We start from the raw sequence: 24438 nt of genomic DNA, 5'->3' as shown, positions 1-24438 counted from the left end.
TCAAAGTGAGTAGAGGGAAAGGGGTGGAGGTTGGGGAGCGTGTGAGAGTGTGTCCACTGCGGTGGGGAAGGTTACTGGAGTGGGAGTCTCAGATCTCCCCCCCTCCAACCCCTTCTCTCCCGCCCCATCCCCGCTCCTCCCCAGTGACTATATCATTAAGGAGAAGACGGTTTTGCTGCAGAAAAAGGACAGTGAGGGCTTTGGCTTTGTGCTGCGAGGGGCGAAGGGTGAGTACCGGCCTAGATCAGGCCGAACTGGGCCAGGCCCGGGCGGGAGCGGGGGGCCGGGGGAGGAGGGAGGGCAGAAGGGGAAAGTTTACGTACCGACTCTGGAAATAGGAGCGGTGGGGAAAGAGGATCTGGGGTGACGGGTGGCCCTGGTCTGTGTGTGTGTGTGGCGGGGGGCACGTGTGTGACCTCCTGTCCCGGGGCGGGCGAGCGGGTAGGGCCCAGCAGGCCCAGACAGAGTGGTGATTCCCACACCAACCATGTGCCTTCCCCCGGCGGGGAGGAGCAGCGCTGGTTGACCCCACGGGGTGCGGTGGAGTCGGGGATGGGGGGGCAGGCCCGGTAACCCTACCCGCTCCCTCCGCAGCGCAGACCCCCATCGAGGAGTTCACACCAACGCCGGCCTTCCCCGCCCTGCAGTACCTGGAGTCCGTGGATGAGGGGGGTGTCGCCTGGAGGGCGGGGCTGCGCATGGGAGACTTCCTCATCGAGGTGACTCGGGGCGCCCCGAGAGGGTTGGGGCGGGGGGTCCAGCTTCCCCAGGCCCCACTCTCCTCCCAGGGCTTGGGGGAGGTGGTGGCGGGGGTCCGACCACAGCTCTGATTCCCCTAGTACCCAAGGGACCCAGCCCCACCTCCCTCAGGGCAGGGGGGAGAGTGGGCCGGGCGATAGGACCCAGGGCCCTGACCCGAGCTGATATGAGCGTCCCTTAGAACGGTGCTCTGCACATAGTAAGCACTTAATAAATGCTGTCATTATTATGTGCGTGGGCAGGTGAACGGCCAGAACGTGGTGAAGGTCGGGCACCGGCAGGTAGTGAACATGATCCGCCAGGGGGGCAACACGCTGATGGTCAAAGTAGTCATGGTGGCCCGGCACCCGGACATGGAGGAGGCCGCCCGCAAGAAAGGTGCCCGCCCCACTTCCCCGGGGACCAGCCCCCCCGACCGGCCCGCGCCGCTTCCCTCCCAGCCCCGGCCCGGCCCTCCGCCCTGCCCTCCACCCTGCCTTCCCAGAAGGGTTACAGTCAGATGGGCTCATTGAGCCGGGACCCCTGGAGCCCCGGCTGACGTGGGGTGGGCTGTGGTGGGTGGGCCGGTGATGGGGCCGGCCTGTGACCCAACCCCCTCGCTTTTCACCCTTCCAGCACCACAACAGGCTAAGCGTCTGCCCCCGCCAGCCATCTCCCTGCGCTCCAAGTCCATGACGTCTGAGCTGGAGGAGATGGGTGAGGCTGGGCGGACAGGATGCCGGGGTCCTGGGGGGGGGGGAGGAAGGGCCGTCTCTCTGTGGTGTGGGATACGTTAGTGACGAGGGGTCTTGTCCGCCTCTCTGTGCCCCTCCCCTCCCCAGCATCTGTCTCTTGGTTTGTGTCTCAGGCCTCCTGTCTCTGCCTCAGCCCTTCTCTATCCTGCTCTGCTCTCTCTGTCTCTCTCTGTCTCTGTCTCTGCATGTCTCTGTCTGTCTCCCAGTCAGTCTCTCTCTCTCTTTATCTCTCTCTCTCTTCCTCCTCCCCCATCCCTCCCTCTGGTAGGAGGAAGGTGAGTGCCAGGGTCTCTCCAAAAGAGCCTGAGGCCCCTGGGCAGATGTGGGAGGTTCAGAGGGCACCAGGAACCCCCCCAGGGTAGAGGGAGGGGAAGGGGGCATCTCTGAGGCGGGAACCGTCTCCCCCTCCGCCTCATGTCCTAACTCTTGGCTCCTCTGCTACTCCCCCCGGCTAGTCTCCCCCTGGAAGAAGAAGAGCGGTGAGTGGGACCCAGGCCGGGCTCCGGGGGAGGGCCCCTCGGCGGCGGCAGACCTGCCGTCCCCCCACCCCTTCCTGCCCCTTCCCAGACGATCTCTCGCCCTGGGCCCCTCAGTGCACGGCCCCACCCCCTGCTGCGGACCCCCACCCTCTCTCTCTCTTACTCTCTCTCTCAGTCTCTCTCTCTCTCTCTCTCAGTCTCTCTCCTCTCCTCCTTTGCCTCTGGGGCACTGCCCCTGTCCTCACCCATGTCCTTTGCCTGCAGAGTACGAGCCACCCCCGGGGCCCAGCGTGGAAAAGAAGCGGACGGTCTACCAGATGGCGCTCAGTAAGGGGTCTCTTCTCGCCCCCCGCCCCGATTCTGCCCGGACAACCTGGGCTTCGCTGGGCCCCTCTGTCTGTCCGTCCACCTGCCCGCGCACCCCACTCCCGCCGTGTCTTCGGTCCCCTCTCTCTCCCTCCTCTGTCCGTCCCCCTGCTACCATCCTGCTCCGTGTGCTGTGTCCTGAGGGCTCAGCCCTCTCCGTGTGCCCCCTACGGCTAATCGCCTGCTTCGGCTCCCCGCTCTGACCCCTGCACACAGTGTTCCTCTTCACGGTCTGTCCTCGGGCCCCTCTGCCCCGCAGAGTCCATCGCCCACGGTCCAGCCACCTGGCGAGTGTTCCCACTCCCACCACGGTTCGTCTCCCGGGGTCCAGAATCCCTCCGGCCCCCGACTCTGTCCTCACAGTGACCCGTCTCATCGCCCTGTCCTTTCTCTTCCTTTCGGTCCCCCCTAAGTCCACCCCTCCAGACCTTCTGGGGTTCCCGCTCTGTTCTGCCCCATCTCGCTTGAGGGGGCAGGGAAGGGGGTGGCGGATGGGAGGACTGAGGCCCTGTGACTAGGAAGCAGAGAACCGGAGTCCTTGGTCAGCCCCTCCCCGCATCTCCCCTGCAGACAAACTGGACGAGATCCTCGCAGCTGCCCAGCAGACCATCAGTGCCAGTGAGGGCCCCAGCCCGGGTGGGCTCACCTCTCTGGGCAAACCCCACACCAAGAGCTTCTTCGCCACTGAGGTAAGGGCCGGGGGGAGGGGGCCAGAGGGGGAAGGCTGGCTCTCCCCAGCTTCCCCCGGTCGTGTCTGGATCCTGGCTGACCATCTGATTCCATCATACATCCCCCCCACACGCCCGCTGGCTCCCATCTCCTGCCACGGACTCCTTTGCCCCAGTCCTCATGTCCTCCACACTTTCTTCCTCTTTGAACCCATCTCCCTTGGCCCTCGTCCCATTCCATTCCCAGGTCTCTCTGGACGACAGCCACCCTCCCCCGTCATCCGTCGTCTCCGTCCCCTCTCCCAGGCTGTGCTTCCGGCCCCAAGGTCGTGCGTCCTTGTCAACGGCCTTCTCCCTGACCTGTGTCCCCTCAGCCCTGCCAAGTGGTCCCACGGTCAAAAAGTTGGGGCGAGCCCAGCGGAGCTCATCTCGGAGACCCTGACGATACCACGTCAGGGTGCCCCCGGGAGACTAGAGCCCCGGGGTGACAGACTGGCAGGAGTCTACCCCGAGCCCCACAGCACTAAACCCGGCTGAGCCCGGGGCTCAAGGAACAAGCAACCCGAGACCCTCGTGCTATGTATGTCACTCAAGCTCCTCTCCTCCTTGCAGGGGCGGAGGTGACAGTGCGGGGCTTGACTTTCTCTGTGGGCCTCCTTGTCACTCTCCCTCAGTCTGTGTGTGTATCTGTCTGTCCATCTCTGTGTCTGTCTGTCTCTTCCAGAGACTTGGTTCGGCCCTCTGTCAGTCAAGCAGCCTGTATCGGGCTGCATCAGGGGTCCCAGGTCTTGTACAGATGAAGCTTTTGGGGCATAGAGTACACACACATTCTCTCTCTCTCTGTATGCACGCGTGCTTGTATGTGTACTTACATGTACCTTTGTCACCGACTCTCTTCCTTGGTTGGGCTTTCCTTCTGCACCGCTGTCTCTCGCCACCTGTTCATGCCTCCTTCAGTCTCTCCTTTCCCCATCTCTCACTGTCTTCGCCCCCACTCTGCCTCACAATATCTCTCCCTCACGGAGTTCCACGGTCCCGGCCTCTCTTTCTCTAAGTCCGTGTCTCCCTGCCTCTTCAGACCCTTCCTATTGCCTCTGACACCAGCCCTGGTGTGGTATCTTCTAATGTCAGTCTCCTGCTACCTTCCGCCCCTTTGCCCCTTTAATGTCTCTTCCTCTGTTGCCTCCCACCATCTCCTCTGTCCTTGCCCAAGACTCATCAGGTTAGCGCTTGGCACATGGTTAAATGCTCCTTAAAATACCGTTCTTGAGTGCTGGGGCTATTGGGTGAGACTGTTGACTGGGGCAGGGGCAGGAAGATAGATGGTTGGTTCCTAGAGTTCACCTCCTAGGGGACCGATTGGCTGGTTGACTCTTGGTGGGAGAAAATCTGGCCCCCGGGATCTGTCCAGGACCAGGATCATCCTGCCACTCCTGCTCTATGGCTTTTCCTCTGGGCAGGAGATGAACAGTTTTCAAAGAGTTTGCGATGGCAACGTCATCATTCCTGACTAGTTGATTCAGGGGGCCCTGGGCGAATGGGATGGGTTGGGTCAGAGCTGAACCCAGCGAGTTTGGGGGAATCCCTGCCATTTTGGGCTGGGGCTGCGGTGCAGGTGGCAAAGTGCTGCACTTTCCCCTCCTTCCCCTCCCTGCCAAGGGACCACCCAGAGTCTGTTTTGGCCCCACGTGGACCTGGGCCTCCTGGAGGCTGCAGGTTCTGGGACTTGTCGTAGGGCTGGCTGCAAGCCCTCCGCTTCCTCTCCTGTCTCTTCCTGTCTTCTCCCCTTCCTCTCCTCCAGCTCCATAGTTCAGGAGCTCTCCTCTCCACAGATAATGGGGTCTGATCCGGGAGGGGACTCCCCCCACCCCACCCTGCACACTCCCTCAGTCTCCTCACCCCCTTTTCAGTATCCTGTCCCCTCTTAGTCGTGTCTCTCCCCCTCCAGCCACCCCATCACCCTGTGCCCCTTGGTCTCTATCTGTCCTTGCTGGCATTTTCTTTTCAGCCTCTCATCCAGGCTGCCTGCTGCCTCTGGCTTCTTGAGCCCCCTCAAGTCCCAGCCTCCTCCTTCCCTCTTAGCCCTTCCCCAGTTCTCTCTCTCTCTGCTCTCCTCCCTTGGGCCATGGCCAATTCTGCACAGCCCCGTTTCCAAGGCCCCCAGGAGACTTTCCCCACCTCCCAAATCTGGCCTCTGCCACCCCAGGGATTGCTGTCAGCCTCTCATCCTAGGACCCACTCAGGTCTGCGGAAGGGAAACGGTCTGGCAGCAGCGAAAGCATCAACTGCAGCTGCAGCCTCAGCTTCTCAACCTCACCTCCTCAGTATCTCTCCTTTGTTGCCCTTCGCCCCCCACCCCTATCTCCCGCCTCTGGCCTCTGGCTCCCTCATCTTCTCTCCCCGCTCAAAGCAGGGCCCTGTCCAGCACGGGGGACCCCTTCGGTCCCCAGGGCCTTGGTCCTCTCTTCTCTGTTGTCAGACCTGACATCCGTGCTCTATGTTGGGGGGCGGCAGGGGAAGGGCCAGGCAGTTCCTCGCCTGGACCTTTCCCCTCCTGTCCACCTCTGGCCTTAGGGTTCCCCTCTTCAGCCCACCCTCCTCAGGCTCTGAGGCTAATTCCCCCTCTGGGCACCCGCCCCCCACCCCCACCCCAGGCTGTCCCCAGCCCATCCGTCCCCATGTCTCTCCTGCCCGCTCTCCCTGCTTAAGGCACTGTTGGACTCCACCGGTAAGGACTGGACCCTACCCCTGTTCCACCGCCCCCAACTCTGGTCCTCTCCTCCCCTCCCCACCCCTTCTCCCGGCCATAATCTCGTCTCCATTGTCTCTCTCAGGGCCTGATGTCTGCTTCCCGCCCCGGGGCCTTCCCTGGCCCCCCTGGGCCTTGGGGTTGAGGGGTGTGAGGGGTGGTTCCTTCCACCCTTCCTGCCCCCTGCACCACCCTCCCCGTCCTCCCTGCCTTGTCCCGGGGACCGGTAAGTCCTGCCCTGCCCCTCCCCACGCTCCCTGCCCCCCAACCCTGCCTCTTCCAGACGCTTCCTGTCGCCCTTGACTGCCTCCTGCGCTGGCATTCTTTCCCTGCCGTTCTTCTCACCTTCTCTTCTTTGGTCTCCTTTCCTCCTTTGGATGAGGAGGGGGGAGGAGCCCTCTCGGGGCGAATGACTGAGGGGAGGCAAGGCTGCCCCCTCAACGCACCGAGGCTGCCCCTCCCTCTCCTTTTCCCCCCTCTTCTTGCTCTGTGCCCGTCCGGAGGCCGGGAGGTCCCAGCTCTGACACTGAGGGACCGGCTGAAGGGCGGCGGGGCCCGGCTGTCTCTCTGCCCCCTTCTGCGCCCCTGCCCCCCGGGAGGCCTGGACAGAAAGGTCTGGGGAGCCCCAGAGAGATCCCCCCCTCCCCTGGGGGCATCGCTACCTCCGCACTCCTGCTCCGCCACCAACCTCCGATTCTAGCCTCGGACGTAAGCCGCGGCAGCCGCCCCCTCCTCCTCTTCCTCCGTGACTGGGGCGAGCCCCGGAGAGCGTTGGAGGGGGCGGCGGCGTGTGCGGAGGTCGGAGGGGAGGAAGGGCGGGGATTGACTAGCCCTCTCCTCCGTTGCCTTCCCCGCCGGCCCGCCCCCAGTCCAGCTATGACCCCCATCACCGCTCCCCGGCCAACTACGAGCGGCCCTCCTACCTGCCGCCGGGCCCCGGGCTCATGCTGAGGCAGAAGTCGATCGGTGAGTTCTCCGGGCCAGCCGGAGGGTGAGCGGACGGGAGGGTGGGCAGGTGGGCAGGCGGGTAGGCCGGTGGAGCGGCCTACCCTTCTCTGCAGCCCGTCTTGGGGGTTGGTGCCCGCCGGATCGGGAGGGGACCCGTCCGAAAGGGAGTCGGCGGGCACCTTCCTCCCCGCTTGACCTGCCCCCCCGCCCCCACCCCATTCCCTCGGTCAGGAGCCGCGGAGGACGAACGCCCCTACCTGACCCCCCCGGTCATGAAGTTCAGCCGCAGCCTGTCGGTGCCCGGCTCCGAGGAAATCCCCCCGCCCCCGACCACGTCGCCCCCCGAGCCCCCGTACAGCACCCCGCCGGCCTCCTCCTCGGGCCGCCACACCCCGTCGCCCCGCGGAGGCCCCTCCGGGCCCACCGCCTCCCCGCTCGCCTCCTTCGACGGAGGGCCCCCGCCCCCCGAGCCCCGGGGGGCCGGCCCCGGAAGGGAGCAGCGGGATAAGGGCCTGTACCATCCGCCGAGCCCCCTCCCGGCGGCCCACCACCACGGGGCCCCGCCTCACCACCATCACCACCACCACCACCACCACCACCACGCTCCCTCGCAGCCCCCGCCGCCCGCCTCCTCCGCCGCCGCCGCCTCCTCCTCCTCCTCCTCCCACTACCACCACCACGCTCACCCGCCCCACCCGCCGGAGATGGAGACGGGGGGCTCCCCGGACGACCCCCCGCCCCGCCTGGCCCTGGGGTCTCAGCCCAGCCTGCGGGGCTGGCGGGGCGGTCTCCCGGCGCCCCCTCCCCCGGCCCCTTCCCCCTCGCCGGCCGCGGCCTCCTCCCACCACGCGGTCTCCCTGGGCGGGGGCCCCCCGTCGCCGGCCCTCCGCTACTTCCAGCTGCCCCCTCGGGCGTCCAGCGCGGCCATGTACGTCCCGGCCCGCTCCGGCCGCGGGCGCAAGGGCCCGCTGGTCAAGCAGACCAAGGTGGAGGGGGAGCCGCAGAAGGGGGGCGGCTCGACGGGGTCACCGTCCGGCCCCGCTCCGGTGGAGAAGAATTCGATCCCCATCCCCACCATCATCATCAAGGCCCCGTCCACCAGCAGCAGCGGGCGCAGCAGCCAGGGCAGCAGCACCGAGGCCGCCGAGCCCCCCGCCCGGCCCGGCCCCCGCGGGCCCGCCCGAGCCCGCCCCGGGCCCGGCCTCGCCGCTGCCCCCCGGCCTCGCCTCTGCCCCCGGCCTCGCCGCTGCCCCCCGGCCTCCCCCGCTGCCCCCGGCCTCGCCGGGCCCGGCCACCCTGGACTTCACCAGCCAGTTCGGCGCGGCGCTGGTGGGGGCGGCCCGGCGGGAGAGCGGCGGGGCCGGGGCCGGGGTCGGGGCCGGCTGGCACAGCGAGGCCCGCCGCCGCTCGGCCCTCTTCCTGTCCACCGACGTCGGCGACGAGGACGGGGCCGCGGCCGACGGCTTCGGGGGCTCCGCCACGCCCGGCCCCCGGCTGCGCCACTCCAAGTCGATCGACGAGGGGATGTTCTCGGGAGAGCCCTACCTGCGGCTGGAGGTCGGCGGGGCCGGGGGCGGCGGCGGCGGCGGCGGCGGCGGCTATGCCCTGGGTGGGGGCGGCGGGGGCGGGGGCTACGCGGCCGGCCGCCCCTACGGGGGCGGCACGGCGGGCATCAGCGCCTTCACCAGCTTCCTGCCCCCGCGGCCCCTGGTCCACCCCCTGACGGGCAAAGCCCTTGACCCCACGTCGCCCCTGGGCCTGGCCCTGGCCGCCCGGGAGCGGGCCCTCAAGGAGTCGTCCGAGGGCGGCGGCGGGCCCCGGCCCCCGTCGCCCCGCTACGAGCCGCCCCCGCCGCCCCCGCCGGCCCACCCGCATCACCTCCCGCACTCCCACCTCCACCACCACCCCCTGCCCCCGCCCCCGGAGCCGGTCCTGCGGCTCTGGGGCGCCACGTCCCCGGAGCCCGTCCGCCGGGAGCTGGGCTACCACCGCCCGCCGGGCCTGGGCCTGGGCCTGGGCCTGGGCCTGGCCGAGAAGCCCTCCGCCGGCAGCCCGCCCGCCGCCCGCCGCTCCCTGCTGCACCGCCTGCCCCCCGGCCCGCTCCTGCTGCAGCTGGGGGGCCCGGGCCCTGACGCCCCCCTCCCAACGGGGAAAGGCTGGCGGGGCGGCGGCGGCGGCGGTGGGGCCGTCGAGGAGGCGGAGCGGCTGCCCCTGCACGTCCGCTTCCTGGAGAACTGCGAGGGCGGCCGGCCGGCCGGCGGGCCGGAGGACGGGGAGCGGGGGCCGCCCCCTCCGCCCAGCCCCCGGCGGCGCGGCCCGCAGGGCCCCCCGAGCCCCCTGACCTCGCCCCGGGCCACCGGCGAGGAGAACGGGCTGCCTCTGCTCGTGCTGCCCCCGCCGGCCCCCTCCGTGGACGTGGACGACGGCGAGTTCCTCTTCTCCGAGCCGCTGCCGCCGCCCCTCGAGTTCTCCAACAGCTTCGAGAAGCCCGAGTCGCCGCTGACCCCCGGGCCTCCGCACCCCCTGCCCGAGCCCCCGGCCGCCGGCCCTCCGCCGCCCCCCGCCTCCGCCGGCCCGGCCGCCGCCGCCCCTCCGGCCCCGGCCACCCTGGACTCCACCGCGTCCAGCCTGACGTCCTACGACAGCGAGGTGGCCACCCTGACCCAGGGCAGCGGGGGCGCGGGGCCCCTCCCCGCCCCGGCCGGCGACGCCGCCCAGCCCCCGGCCCCCGGCCCGGAGCCCCCGGCCGCCGCCCCGGAGCCCCCGGCCGGCACGGACTCCGGCATCGAGGAGGTGGACAGCCGCAGCAGCAGCGACCACCCGCTGGAGACCATCAGCAGCGCCTCCACCCTGAGCAGCCTGTCCGCCGAGGGGGGCGGCGGGATCGGGGGGCCGGACCTGCTCGACACCTACGTGGCCTACCTGGACGGCCAGGCCTTCGGGGGCGGCGTCGGGGTCGGGGTCGCCTACGCCCCCAAGCTGCGGGCCCGGGCCGGCCTGGCGGGCCCGCTGCGGCCGGCCCCGGGGGGCCTGCGGGAGGTGGCCACCGCCACCAGCCACACGGTCTCGGTCACCGGGGCCGGGGCCGGGGGCGAGGGGCTGCTGGCCCTGGGGGAGCCGGAGGTCGGGCCGGTCCCCGCGCCCCTCCCCGCGCCCCCCGTCGTCGTCGCCGCCTCCTCCTCCTCGCTGCCCCGCAAGCTCCTGCCCTGGGAGGAGGGCCCGGGCCCGCCCCTGCCCCCGGCCCCGCCGTCGCCCGCCATGGCCGCCGCCTCGGCCCTGGCCTCGGTCAAGGCCAGCATCATCAGCGAGCTCAGCTCCAAGCTGCAGCAGTTCGGCGGGGCGGCCGGCGGGGCCCTGCCCTGGGCCCGGGGCGGCACGGCCCCCGCCGCCGGACCCGCCCCCGGGGCCGGGACAGGGGGTGGCACGGCCGGCGGGGAAGGCCCCGAGCCCCCCAGCTACGTGCCCGACCGCACGGCTTCCCTGCAGCGGCAGAGGTGAGAAGGGACGAGGCCGGGCGGGGCACGAGGCCCGATCGCCTTGACTCTGGGCGGGAAGGGGTTGGGGGGGTGGGCCCATGGCTGGGCAGCCGGAAACCGTTCGTTCATTCATTCAGTTGTATTTATTGAGCGCTGACTGCGTGCGAAGCCCTGGGGAAGCAGCGTGGCTCAGTGTACTAAGCGCTTAGTACAGTGCTCTGCACATAGTAAGCGCTCAGTAAATACGATTGATTGGAAAGAGCGAGGGCTCGGGAGTCAGAGGTCATGGGTTCGATCCCGACTCCGCCGCTTGTCAGCTGTGTGACCTTGGGCAAGCCACTTAACTTCTCGGTGCCTCAGTTACCTCATCTGGAAAACGGGGATTCAGACTGTGAGCCCCAAGTGGGACAACCTGATCACCCTGTAGCCCCCCCACCAGCGCTTAGAACAGTGCTTTGCACATAGTAAGCACTTAACGCCAAATACCACCGTTATTATTACAGGTGGGCTTGGGGGGCGGCCCAGACTGGTTCCCTCCATCCCAGGAAGCTCTGTCCTCTCCCCACCCAGGCTCTCCGACGACCCCCCGTCTTCGCTCCTGTCCAAGCCTCCGGTCAGCAGCCTCTTCCAGAGCTGGCCGAAGCCGCCGCCGCCCCCGCCGCCGCCGCCCCCGCCCCCGGGGCCGTCGTCGGGGCCGGGCGGGGGCGCCCCGTCCCCCGGCGGGGGCCCCGGGCGGCACCTGCAGGGCGTGGAGTTCGACATGCGGCCCCCGCTGCTCCGCCGGGCCCCCAGCCCGTCCCTGCTGCCCCCCTCGGACCACAAGGTCAGCCCCGCCCCCCCGGCCCTCCTCCCTGCCCATCCTGCCCTCCGCCCCGCTCTACCCGGGCCTGTTCGACCTGCGGGGCTCCCCCACCGGCGGGGGCGGCGGGCCCGGGGCCGGCCCGGCCGGGGTGGCCGGAGACCCCTTCGCCCCGGTCTTCGTGCCGTCGCCCGCCGGGCTGGGAGCCGCCGCCGCCGCCGCCGTCAGCGCCCGGTCCCTGTCGCCCACCCGCCTGCTGACCCTGCCGCCGGACAAGCCGTTCGGGGCCAAGCCGCTGGGCTTCTGGACCAAGTTCGACGTGGCCGACTGGCTGGAGTGGCTGGGCCTGTCCGAGCACCGGGCCCGCTTCCTGGACCACGAGATCGACGGCTCCCACCTGCCCGCCCTGACCAAGGAGGACTACGTGGATCTGGGCGTCACGCGGGTCGGCCACCGCATGAACATCGACCGAGCACTCAAGTTCTTCCTGGAGAGGTGATCCAGCCCCTCCCCCCGGGCGGCAGGCGGTGGGGGGGGGGGACCCCGGACACGGACACGCGCGCCCCCCCCCCCCCCCCCCCCATCTCCGGGACCCCGCGGGGGGTCCCCGGACGGACTCCATCTCCCCCTCGCGCGCTGCCGCCGCCGCCGCCGCCGAGACTGGACTGTCCCCCGCCCCACCCTCGGACGGTCCCCACACCGGAGGCGGGGGCTGCGCAGAGGACGTCGACGTTGCTGCTTAGGACTCAGCAGGGTGGGATGAGGGTGGGTACCAGGAACCTGGGGCAGGGGGTGGACCGGGGGGTGGGGTGGGGGGACCGGGGGGTGGGTGGGGGGCACCGGAGACGTTCTGGAACCGCAATGGTCGGGGGGTGAAGGGGGATGCGGAGGCTCCTGAGGCAGTGGAGGACCGGGAAGTGGAGAGGAGGGGGGCGAGGACGGATGTCCGGGGGAGCTGGGGGGCTCGTGCCTGCCGACCCTTAATTCTACCAAACACCTCCCTCCTTCCCACTGACCTCCCCCACAACGTTTCTGCCAAACTCCCCGTGCCTCCGTGGCCCCCCTCCCCGTAAAACTTTGGAGTCCCCCCTCCTCAGAGACTCTCCCTCTCCTCTTTGATTCACCCCAGCATTTCCCTCCGTGATTTCCTGCCCCGGCTCCCTCGACCCCTCCTTCCCTCCTTCCGTCTCTCCCCGGGACCCTCCCTGTCTCCTTGCTCCTTCCCGATTCTCCTAGCCGGTTGCTAGGCCTCTCCCCCTGCGCCCTCGCACGCCTCTATTCCCCCCCAACCCACTCGCACGCCTCTTTGCACACTCCCTCTGCACGCTCCTTTGCACGCCCAATCACCCTTCCCTGGGCCGCTGTTTTGCACACTGATCCACGCTCTCGTATACGCTGGCTCTTGCACACCTGCCCTTTTTCTCAGACACTCGCACACGCGCTTCGCCTTAGGGTTGTGCTCTTGGCACCGTTGAGCTCTTACCAACCTGCACGTGCGTTCACCTCCACTCTGGTTATGCAAGCTTACGCTCTTGCTCTCTAGTATACACTTACTCTTCAACTCTGCAATTCATTACCCTCCCTCCCTCTGGCCTGCATCTTTCTTGCCCGTCTTTCCCCTCCCATTTGCTATTTTCTTACTTTCACACGAGCTCTGTTTCTCACCCGTTCCCTTGCACGCCTTTCTTCTTTCTCTGTCTCGCACGCTCACCCGCTCACCCTTGCATGATCGCCGCCGCCTCACCCCGCCTTCCCTCGGCTTCCCCCCACCTACCTTTCCAGGCCTGTAGGCTGGGAAATGGGGAGTGGAAGGATGGCGGAGGGACACCGACACCTATCCCCTCCCTCTCAAAAATGGCCACCCTCCCATCAGCTCCCCCCCACCATCCCGAAGACACTCCTCAGTGTTGGGGGTGGGATAAAATGGATCCCTCCTCTTCGCCCCCACCCCCCGCCCCAATCACCTGCCAAAGAAAGGAGCCCCCACCCACCCACCCCCGACCTCCCCTGGCATCGTTCCCACCCCGGCCCCTCCCTGCTGGTCCCTGGGGCCACTCCGTCCATGGGAGGGGGCTCCCAGTCCCCTCCTTCATCACGTCAGGGATCTGCGGGTTATTGGGGGGGGCGGGGGTCGCGGGGAATCCATTCCTCCTTTTCCGTCCGTTCTCCCCACCCCCGGGGGACGGTGTGGTGTCTGTCTATCAAGGGCTTGTCAATTCCGGATGGGCACCGCCTGGGGGAGGTGGGGAAACCTAGGGGAAGGTAGGGCTGGGAAAGGGAGGCGGGGATGGGAACACGGGGCAGAGGATATGGAAAAAATACAAAAAAAACCAAACACAAAAAAAACCCTAAAATAAAAACCCGAAGAATTGTCTTCCAAAGGGCGGGGCCGGGGAGGGGGCTCACCCCAACCCTCCCCAGTCAAAAGGTACTTAAGGGGGGGAAGCCGGGGGTGAGGGTCCGGTCTCCCGGATCCCACCGGGAAGGGCTGCACGGGACTGGGTTGGACTCCTAGATTGAGGGATGGGCAGCGGGGAGGGAACGAGGGAGAGGTGTGAAGCGAGGGCTGAGGTTGAGGATGCCCGAGTTCCCGAGGAAGGCTGAGAAGGGAGCTAGGAATGCTTGAGTCCTCCAGAAGGATGGCGGCGGCGGTCACAACAGTAGGACGAATGGGTCCCTTGTTAGGAGCGGAAGAGGAGTCGGAGCCCGGAACGGGATGTCTGGCCCTTTGAGGGGGGATGTGGGGGTGGGACGGGGGCAGGTTGCCTAGCTAGGGTGCCTGGGTCCTGGAGGAAAAATGCCTCTGGAAGCTTGAGAGGGGATGGGTGGGGCTGGAAGGCGGAGATGATGGGACAGGGCGCCTGTATCCCTCGTCCCTGGGGGTAGGCATTTTTCCCCCATGCCTCAACTTTCCTCCTCCTCCTCTTCCTCCTCCTCCTCCTCCACCACCACCTCCTCCTCGTCAGTGCCAAACCCCCGGGGGCGGGTGAGTGGGGGGGAAGGGCCCCTGGCGCCCGGATCCCCAGCCCCCCCGCCCCTCTTTTGCAGAGAGATGGCTTTTGTATCGGGTCATTCTTTATAATTAAACTCACAGTATCTACCCCGAGCCGGCCCTGCCTCCTTTCTGGGAACGTCGGCCTCCCCGCCGGGCCTCTTCGTGAGCACGTGCGGCGGCGGCGGCGGCGGCGGGGCCCTTCAGTCCTCCGGGGCCTGGCTGGCCCCTAGGGCCTCCAGCAGGCGACGGCGGGCCAGCGCCCGGCGCAGGTACAGGCGGTAATCGCTCAGCTGCGTCTCGTCGTGCCGGGTGAGGGGGTGAGGCTCCCCAAGCAGGCGCAGACCCGAGCGCAGCAGGTGGGAGCGCGCCTGGAAGTCCGTCACGGTGATCAGCCACCTGCCGGGGCGCCGGGTCAGCGGGCCCGCCTCGACGCTCCCACTTCTCCGTCCACCCCCCGTCGCTCTGAGCTCTCTCTCTCTCTCTCCCCCTCCACCCCAGCTACTCGCCAGGCCCCTTTTAATCAGCATCACCATCATCGTCGCGATAGTTGCAGGCCCCTTCCACGTGCCAGGCTCGTGGGGCAGATCCGATACAATCGGCTCAGGCCCAGTCTCCGACCCACACCCGGGGGCTTGTGTGGGTTTGTTGTGTGTGTGGGGTGGTCACAATCAAATGAGGGAGAATGGGTCTTTCACCTCTATTTCATAGTTGAGGAAACTGAGGCCCGGAGAAGGGAAGTGACTTGCCCGAGGTCACACAGCTGGCAAGAGTGCAGTGTGTGCAGAGCACTCTGGACTAAGCCCTTGGGAAGCAGCGTGGCTCAGTGGGAAAGAGCCCGGGCTTTGGAGGCAGAGTCGCGAGTTCAAATCCGGCCTCCGCCACTTGTCAGCTGTGTGACTTGGGGCAAGTCACTTAACTTCTCTGGGCCTCAGTTACCTCACCTGTAAAATGGGGATTTAGACTGTGAGCCCCGTGTGGGACAACCTGATCACCTTGTAACCGTCCCAGCGCTTAGAACAGTGCTTTGCACATAGTAAGCGCTTAATAAGTGCCATCATTATTATTCTTGGAGAAGCAGCGTGGCTCAGCGGCAAGAGCCCGGGCTTGGGAGTCAGAGGTCACGGGTTCTAATCCCGGCTCCACCACTTGTCAGCTGTGTGACTTTGGGCAAGTCACTTCACTTCTCTGGGCCTCAGATCCCTCATCTGTAAAATGGGGATGAGACTGTGAGCCCCACATGGGACAACCTTGATTACCTTGTATCCTCCGCAGCGCTTAGTGCGTGGCACATAGTAAGCGCTTAACAAATACCCAGGTTATTATTAAGTGGCGGAGCTGGGATTAGAACCAGGCGCCCTGGTTCCCAGTCCTGGACTCTTTCTATTAGGCCATGCCGCTTCCCTTCTGGGTGTCCTCGCTACAGACCCCGGCTTAAGTGCCTCTCCACCATGGATCCTTTCGGAGCCCCTTACCGGGCTCTGTACCTGGGCATCCCCTGGGCACATCTATGTCTGGTCATCCCAATCACACATTTGTCATTCACCACCCCCAACTCCTGTTTATAGAGCGGTGTCCATTGTAGTTGAAGATGAAGCTGCCCATGGTGAGGTTCTCCAACTGGTTGACCCCCCACCCCTCACACACAAGTTGCTGACTGATCCCCATGTGTGGTCACTGGTCACCCCCTCGTCCTTGACGCCGGCCATCCAGGTCACTGAGTTCCAGTGTCATTCCCCAGGCATTCCTGGAGATCAGTATCTCCAGCCACCGAGTGCGCACTCTGATATTAAGCAGACACTTCCTGATACTTCTGACACTTCTAGACTGTGAGCCCGCTGTTGGGTAGGGACCATCTCTATATGTTGCCGACTTGTACTTCCGAAGCGCTTAGTCCAGTGCTCTGCACACAGTAAGCGCTCAATAAATACGATTGAATGATCGAATGATACCCGAATAATCAGTTATTAGTGATCAGTGAGAAGCAAGCGCGGCCTCGGGGATAGAGCACAGGATGGAAATCAGCAGACCCAGGTTCAAATCCTGCCTTCGCCACTTGCCATGTGATTTTGGACAGGTCTTTGAACTTCTCTGCTCCTCAGTTTTCTCACCTGCGAGATGGGGATTAAAATACCTACTCTCCCTGCCTCTTAAACCGTGACCCCCCCACGAGGGACAGGGACCGTGATGATCTAATTGTATCTACCCCAGAAAACCATTATTATGTGTATTTTCATCAGTGAACAGACTCTCAGGTTACTGAGTCGTCGCTTCCGGTCGCCGATGTGTCACTCAAACTGCAGTGACCGAGTGGGCACTCGGTCATTGATAACCGAGGGGTCCCAGAGCAGATTCTCTCTCGGGTCGCCGCGCGGCCACCCCACCGGACCCCTACCTGTCCCGGCGTCCGGCTGTGCCACAGATCACGTTCAGGTTCTCGAAACGAATGCTGCTCACACGGCCGCTCTCCAAGGCCTCGGGCAGCTCTTCATTCAGTGCGGCCAGCACGTCCAGGTGGGTCAGATCAGCCTCAGGCTGAGAGAAAGCAGGGGTTAAGTGGTCATGGCGACGGGGTCAAGGGAGCGTCTTGGGAAAGGTGGGTGTGCAGCAGGGCCAGGGTTGGAAGTCAGGATTTGGGGGCAGAACTCTCTCGGGGGCCTTCCGAGATTTGGGCGTCCTGACTGCCGTCACCAGCCGAGCGGTGGGTGCGAGGTTGGAGTTCGAGATGGGGACGGGGGGGGGGACCTTACCGCCGTCTCCAGGCAGAGGCAGAGTGGCTGGGCAGTCGGTGGCTTGGGGAATTTGCGAATACACGGGAGCTCCTGGTCCAGAGCCTCGTACTCGGCGATCATCTGGTGGAGGTGCTGTTTTCTAGAGGGTAGGAAGAAACAGAACAAAAAGGATGCCCAGGTGGGAACACGAGAGGGGTACACGAGAAGCAGCGTGGCTTAGCGGAAAGAGCCCGGACTTGGGAGTCCGAGATCATGGGTTCTAATCCTGGCTCCGCCGCTTGTCACTTAACTTCTCTGGGCCTCAGTTATCTGTAAAATGGGAATCAAGACTGTGAGCCCCAAGTGGGACAACCTAATAATCTTGTATCCATCCCAGCGCTTAGAACAGTGCTTGGCACATAGTAAGCGCTTAACAAATATCATTATTATCATTATTATTGAGACAGGTGAAAGGAAACTATAGTAAGAGGGGGGAGTGTCCAGGAGAAGTCTTTAAGATCCAGGAGAACCAGGTAAACTGGAATCCAATAACCGGGGTCACTCACGAAGACTTGAGAGAGGCGGCTTTCCCCAGATTGTGAGCCTGCAACTTCTTGAGGGTCTCCAGACCAAACAGGGGGCTCCCTGGCAGAGAGAAAGGGTTTAGGAAAGGGGGAATGGGAAAATTTGTTTGGGGCATTATAAGAATCCTGGAGGGCATCAAATGAGGAGTTGAGTGATTGGGAGAAGGGAGCCTAAACTTGACCAGCACCTGCTATGTTTGCCAGGTTCCATTTCTTTCACTCTTCCCAGTCTGATGCCCAGTTCTCCATTTCCAGTCCCCCCAGTCCATCTGTTCCCAGGACCTCCTGCATTCTCAGCCCCATACTCTCATTTTCCGTAGCCTCCACTGATCATTCCCTTAACTCCTTCAGCTCCACCAATTTCTGATTCCCAGTTCCTCCAGTTTCTCCCCCGCCATCACTAGTCCCCCATTCCCTCAGTTTTTCCCAGTCCCCAACTTCCATTTATACTAGGCTCCAGTCCCAGTTCCTCTAGGATGTTCCCAGTTGCCATGCCCAGTTTCCTCAGGCCCCTAATTTCCAGTTTCTCCACTTCCCCAAGTTCACAGAGATCTTCCAGTTTTACCTGTCTCCTTGCACCCACTCATGCTGCCCCTTGAGGAGGATTCTTCCGGAATTTCGTCTGAATGCATCCTAAAGAGAGAACAGAATCCTGAGATGCCTTTCCAGTCTCCCTAAGTCTCCCAAACCACTCCAAAGTCGCCTACAATACCCAACCTCCACAGCTTCCTTCAGGGCCTCTCGAGATTCTTTATCCCCTCAGACCACTTCTAGCTATCCTTCACAGATCCAACGGACCTTCCTTCCTCTCTTCCCAAACTCCCTCAACTGTTCCCACCTTCCCCCAAATCTTTCGCTCTGCACCCCCCCACCAGCCCAATTCTCTCAGATCCTCTCAAATAGTCCCAGGCCATTCACCTTACCCCTCCAAGGAAAGCGAACCCGAAAAAATTCAAATGGATTAGGGGGAATGAGGAAGTGTGAGAACCGGGCCCCGGATCCCTGAGGTAAGTGGGACTAAATGGTAGGAGTTGACTCTTTCCAGTGTCATTCATTCATTCGTATTTATTGAGCGCTTCCTGTGTGCAGAGCACTGTACTAAACGCTTGGGAAGTACAAGTCGGCAACAGATAGAGACGGTCCTTACCCAACAACGGGCTCACAGTTTAGAAGGGGGAGACAGGCAACAAAACAAAACATGTAGACTGGTGTCAAAATCGTCAGAACAAATAGAATTAAAGCTAGATGCACATCATTAACAAAATAAATAGAATAGTAAATATGTACAAGTAAAATAGAGTAATAAATCTGTACATATATACTGGTGCTGTGGGGAGGGGAAGGAGGTAGGGCTGGGGGGGAGGAGAGGAAAAAGGGGGCTCAGTCTGGGAAGGCCTCCTGGAGGAGGTGAGTTCTCAGTAGGGCTTTGAAGGGAGGAAGAGAGCTAGCTTGGCGGATGTGTGGAGCAAGGGCATTGGAGAAGCAGCGTGGCTGAGAGGAAAGAGCCCAGGCTTTGGAGTCAGAGATTAGGGGTTCAAATCCCGGCTCCACCAATTGTCAGCTGTGTGACTTTTGGGCAAGGCACTTCACTTCTCTGGGCCTCAGTTCCCTCATCTGTAAAATGGGGATGAAGACTGTGAGCCCCCCATGGGACAACCTGATCACCTTGTAACCTCCCCAACGCTTTGCACATAGTAAGCGCTTAATAAATGCCATCATTACTATTCATTCATTCATTCAATCGTATTTATTGAGCACTTACTGTGTGCAGATCACTGTACTAAGCGCTTGGGAAGTACAAGTTGGCAACATATAGAGATGGTCCCTACCCAACAGTGGGCTCACAGTCTAGAAGGGGGAGACAGAACAAAACAAAACATATTAACAGAATAAAATAAATAGAACAAATATGTACAAACATATATACATATATACAGGTGCTGTGGGGAAGGGAAGGAGGTAAGGCGGGGGGATGGAGAGAGGGACGAGGGGGAGAGCAATCAATCAATCAATCAATCATATTTATTGAGCGCTTACTGTGTGCAGAGCACTGTACTAAGCGCTTGGGAAGTACAAGTTGGCAACATATAGAGACGGTCCCTACCTAACAGCGGGCTCACAGTCTAGAAGGGGGAGACAGACAACAAAACAAAACATATTAACAGAATAAAATAAATAGAACAAAGATGTACAAACATATATACAGGTGCTGTGGGGAAGGGAAAGAGGTAAGGCGGGGGGGATGGAGAGAGGGACGAGGGGGAGAGGAATCAATCAATCAATTGTATTTATTGAGCGCTTACTGTGTTCAGAGCACTGTACTAAGCGCTTGGGAAGTACAAGTTGGTAACATATAGAGACGGTCCCTACCCAACAGTGGGCTCACAGTCTAGAAGGGGGAGACAGAGAACAAAACCAAACATATTAACAAAATAAAATAAATAGAATAGATATGTACAAGTAAAATAAATAAATAAATAGAGTAATAAATATGTACAAACATATATACATCTATACAGGTGCTGTGGGGAAGGGAAGGAGGTAAGACGGGGGGATGGAGAGGGGGACGAGGGGGAGAGGAAGGAGGGGGCTCAGTGTGGGAAGGCCTCCTGGAGGAGGTGAGCTCTCAGTAGGGCCTTGAAGGGAGGAAGAGAGCTTGCTTGGCGGATGTGGGGAGGGAAATTATTATTATTATTGTTATTATTCCAGGCCAGGGGAAGGACGTGGACCGGGGGTCGATTTCATGTAGGCGATGCCCTCGTCTTACTGAATACTCCCCAAACTCCGAGCCCGGGGCCTTGGTGTCCGTCGGCCATGGGATCAATCTCAATAAATACGATTGAATGGATGACTCCCCACAGCACCTATGTATCTATCTGTATATATCTGTAATTTATTGTTTTATCTATTTGTATTAATGTCTGTCTCCCCCTCTAGACCGTGAGCTCGTTGTTGGGTAGGGACCGTCTCTATATGCTTCCAACTTGTACTTCCCAAGCGCTTAGTACAGTGCCCTGCACACAGTAAGCGCTCAATAAATACGACTGAATGAATGAATCTCGGACTTCACACCTCTCCCCGAGTCCTCGACGCTCCCCGCTTCCCTCCACCGCTTCTTAAGACCGAGCCTCCCTTGTGCGGGCCAGCCAATCAGAGAGCGGAGAGCATCCGTGTCGTCATCTGTTGCCGGGCAGAAATTCAGCAACGGCCTCGCAGGGCTTCGCCCAACGGTTCGAGCGCGCCCTGGAAGGGATGAAGGAAGGAAGGGGGCCCGGGATCAGAAAAACCCGGAAAGGGAGAGGGGACGATGGGCGAATATTCATTCAATCGTATTTATTGAGCGCTTACTGTGTGCAGAGCACTGTACTAAGCGCTTGGGAAGGACAAGTTGGCAACATAATAATAATAATAATAATAATGGCATTTATTAAGCACTGTTCTAAGCGCTGGGGAGGTTACAAGGTGATCAGGTTGTCCCACGGGGGACTCACAGTCTTCATCCCCATTTGACAGACGAGGGAACTGAGGCCCAGAGAAGTGAAGTGACTTGCCCAAAGTCACCCAGCTGACAAGTGGCGGAGTTGGGATTTGAACCCATGACCTCTGACTCCAAAGCCCGGGCTCTTTCCACTGAGCCACGCTGCTTCTCTCAACATATAATAATATAATAATATAAAATAACGTATAATAATATAACATATATAATAATATATAATATTATATATAATAATATATTATTATATATCATGTTATATTGTTATCATATTATTATATATCACTCCATTTATTTTACTTGTACATATTTATTCTATTTATTTTATTCTGCTAATATGTTTTGGTTTGGTCTCTGTCTCCGCCGTCTAGACTGTGAGCCCATTGTTGGGTGGGGACCGTCTGCAGATGTTGCCAACTTGGACTTCCCAAGCGCTTAGCCCAGTGCTCTGCACACAGTAAGCGCTCAATAAATACGATTGAATGAATGAATGAATGAATGTGGAAAAGCTGAGGGGATTCAGAAGGCTGGTCATCCAGATCTCAGGAGAAGAACATGGCCCACTGGGAAGAGGCGGGAAATCCCCGGGAGTCGAGTTTGGGCTGCCCCCACGGTTTTCCTGGGGCCCCAGCCCACTTTCCACCTCGGGGTGGGCAGTCAGCAGGGGCTGGGGGGGGTGGGTGTAGAGGGGTGAAGGGAACCCACTTGTCCTTCATCCTCCTTCACTAGGAGGATGGAGGCTAGAGACAATAGGAGGGACACGGGCTAGAGGGGAGTGAGGGAGGTTGCCCCTGTTTAGGGAAACTTTTCAGGAGAAGACACGCCTAGGATGGGCGAGGGGCAAAGGAGTGCTGGCATTTCCTTTTAGGTCCCCCCGCCCTTCCCCACTCTCCAACTAGTCTCCCATTTCCCTCCCCAGGCTTTGCTCTCCGTCTCTTTCTATTTCTCTACATCCCTTTTCTCTGTGTCTCTCTGTCTCTGTCCCTAGCCCTCCCCTGGCCCCGGGCCCGGGCGCTGACACAATGCCCGAGTCAGCAAGTTCCTTCCAGGCCAGAAATGATGTCAGAGCTGCAGTGGGATGGGGGTGGGGGTGGGGATGGGGGGGAAAGGGGGTACGGATCCAGCCCCAGACCCCCTTTCCTCCTTGGACCCAAGTGGCCGGCTTCCCACCCACTTTTCTTCCTTCCTCCCAGTGGCCCCCTCCTCCGGGCTTTATGTTACCAGCTTGTACTTCCCAAGCGCTTAGTACAGTGCTCTGCACACAGTAAGCGCTCAATAAATACGATTGATTGATTGATTGATTGATTGATTGATTTCCACCCCAGCTCCTATTCCCTCCAGGGTCCCAGGAGTCCTGCCCCTCTCAGGGACCCAGGCACCTGACCATCTTTTAGACTGTGAGCCCGCTGTCGGGTAGGGACTGTCTCTGTATGTTGCCAACTTGTACTTCCCAAGCGCTTAGTACAGTGCTCTTCACACAGTAAGCGCTCAATAAATGATTGATTGATTGATTTCCACCCCAGCTCCTATTCCCTCCAGGGTCCCAGGAGTCCTGCCCCTCTCAGGGACCCAGGCACCTGACCATCTTTTAGACTGTGAGCCCGCTGTTGGGTAGGGACTGTCTCTATATGTTGCCAACTTGTACTTCCCAAGCGCTTAGTACAGTGCTCTGCACACAGTAAGCGCTCAATAAATACGATTGATTGATCCCTCTCCCTCTCCCCCCGCCCCTGATCCGGCTTCCCCTCCAGCCACCGGGTGGAAAGGCCCACGATGGATTCATCTGGACATGATCAGGTGGCCAGCGAGGAGAGTGGCCAGCAGGCCCTCACTCATGTGGGCCCGTCTCTGCCCGTCTCTCATATCTCTCATCGCGTGGAGAAGCAGCGTGGCTTAGTGGGAAGAGCCCGGGCTTGGGAGTCAGAGGTCGTGGGTTCTAATCCCGGCTCCGCCACTTATCGACTGGTTGACTTGGGGCAAGTCACTTGACTTCTCTGGGCCACGGTGACCTCATCTGTAAAACGGGGATGAAGACTGTGAGCCCCCTGTGGGGCAACCTGATCACCTTGTAACCTCCCCAGCGCTTAGAACAGTGCTTGGCACATAGTAAGCGTTTAATAGATGCCATCATCATCATTATTATTATCCTCTGGGCCTCAGTGACCTCCTCTGTAAAACGGGGATGAAGACTGTGAGCCCCCCGTGGGACAACCTGATAGCCTTGTAACCTCCCCAGCGCTTGGAACAGTGCTTTGCACATAGTATGTGCTTAATAGATGCCATCATCATTATTATTATTCTCTGGGCCTCAGTGACCTCATCTATAAAATGGGGATGAAGACTGTGAGCCCCACGTGGGACAAACTGATGACCCTGCAGCGCTTAGAACAGTGCTTGGCACATAGAAGCAGCATGGCTCAGTGGAAAGAGCACGGGCTTTGGAGTCAGAGGTCATGGGTTCAAATTCCGACTCCGCCACATGTCTGCTGTGTGAACTTGGCAAGTCACTTAACTTCTCTGAGCCTCAGTTACCTCATCTGTAAAACGGGGAGTAAGACTGTGAGCCCGCGTGGGACAACGTGATCACCTTGTATTCCCCCCAACGCTTAGAACAGTGCTTTGCACATAGTAAGCACTTAACAAATGCCATTATTATTATACTAAGCATTCAACAAATACCATTATTGTTATTATTATCTCTCGCTTTCACCCCTGACCTTCCGACCCGTCTCCCCCCATCTTCCCTCCGCAGCCAAGCTGAAAGGAGGGTGGGCGAGGGGCCTTCCCAGACTGAGCCCCTTCCTTCCTCTCCCCCTCGCCCCCCTCTCCATCCCCCTCATCTTACCTCCTTCCCTTCCCCACAGCACCTGTATATATCTATATATGTTTGTACATATTTATTACTCTATTTCACTTGTACATATCTATTCTATTTATTTCAATTTGTTAGTATGTTTGGTTTTGTTGTCTGCCTCCCCCTTTTAGACTGTGAGCCCACTGTTGGGTAGGGCCCGTCTCTAGATGTTGCCAACTTGTGCTTCCAGTCCAGTGCTCTGCACATAGTAAGCGCTCAATAAATACGATTGATTGATTGATTGATTGATTGACAGGACAGGACCGCCCCATCCCTTTGCCGAAGCCAACCTTGCCTTCCTGAGCCTCAGTTTCGCTCCTGCAGGCCCTGCCCCCGGGGTGATGGGGTGGAATACCTGGGACTGGGGGAGAAGGGGGTCGGGATGCGTGGGTCCCCCCCGGGGGAGGGGATGGATGCGGCCCCCTTAACCCCCTCCCCGCCGTCGGAGCCGGAGGAGGAGCCGGGGAACCTGCGACAAGGAGCGAGAGGAGGAGCCGGAGCCGGAGGAGGGAACGCGGGGCTGCGGCCGGGCCGTCCTGCCCCCTCCCCCGGGACCCTCCCCCGGCCTGGGGGACACAGGTAAGGACCGGCCGGGAACCGGGGATGGGAAGGGGGAGGACCCCCGCAGCAGGGGGCACGAGGCGAGGGCACACTGTGCGAACCGCTGGGGCTGGGCTCGGGGGGGGCACCCTCCCAAGCCAGAGGGCCAGGATGGGACCGGCAGGCCCCAGGGGGGCGGCTGCTTCAGCCTCGGGCCCCCTCCCTCCAGGGGCCCAGCCGTCCTCCTCTCCCCATCGCCTTGGCCTCATTCAGGCCGTCGTATTTA

The 24438-nt window shown here is 61.7% G+C and overlaps 2 protein-coding genes across 2 annotated transcripts in view; one reads left to right on the top strand and one right to left on the bottom strand.

Moving 5' to 3' along the window:
- The window catches only part of SHANK1 (SH3 and multiple ankyrin repeat domains 1), a 42016-nt gene extending 30471 nt beyond the window's left edge, over positions 1 to 11545 (top strand). The window contains 11 exon segments of the mRNA XM_038752367.1: positions 145 to 227; positions 595 to 719; positions 1002 to 1137; positions 1375 to 1455; positions 2237 to 2299; positions 2909 to 3027; positions 6625 to 6721; positions 6935 to 7953; positions 7955 to 10197; positions 10750 to 11014; positions 11016 to 11545. Of these exon segments, the coding sequence (XP_038608295.1) occupies positions 145 to 227; positions 595 to 719; positions 1002 to 1137; positions 1375 to 1455; positions 2237 to 2299; positions 2909 to 3027; positions 6625 to 6721; positions 6935 to 7953; positions 7955 to 10197; positions 10750 to 11014; positions 11016 to 11477 (4693 nt within the window). The 3' untranslated portion in view covers positions 11478 to 11545.
- A 2497-nt stretch (positions 11546 to 14042) lies between these two features.
- C10H19orf81 (chromosome 10 C19orf81 homolog) lies at positions 14043 to 20010 on the bottom strand. Its single transcript, XM_038752497.1, is given in 7 exon segments — positions 14043 to 14369; positions 16366 to 16505; positions 16721 to 16841; positions 17248 to 17326; positions 17831 to 17898; positions 18189 to 18300; positions 19989 to 20010. Coding segments are annotated over 7 exon segments (738 nt in total). The 3' UTR covers positions 14043 to 14173.
- Between the last annotated feature and the right edge of the window lie 4428 nt (positions 20011 to 24438).

The sequence above is a fragment of the Tachyglossus aculeatus genome, chromosome 10 (genome assembly GCF_015852505.1).
Source record: "Tachyglossus aculeatus isolate mTacAcu1 chromosome 10, mTacAcu1.pri, whole genome shotgun sequence".
Taxonomy (NCBI): domain Eukaryota; kingdom Metazoa; phylum Chordata; class Mammalia; order Monotremata; family Tachyglossidae; genus Tachyglossus; species Tachyglossus aculeatus.
Note: the sequence above shows the minus strand (reverse complement) of the source record. Positions and strands in the feature narration are given on the sequence as shown.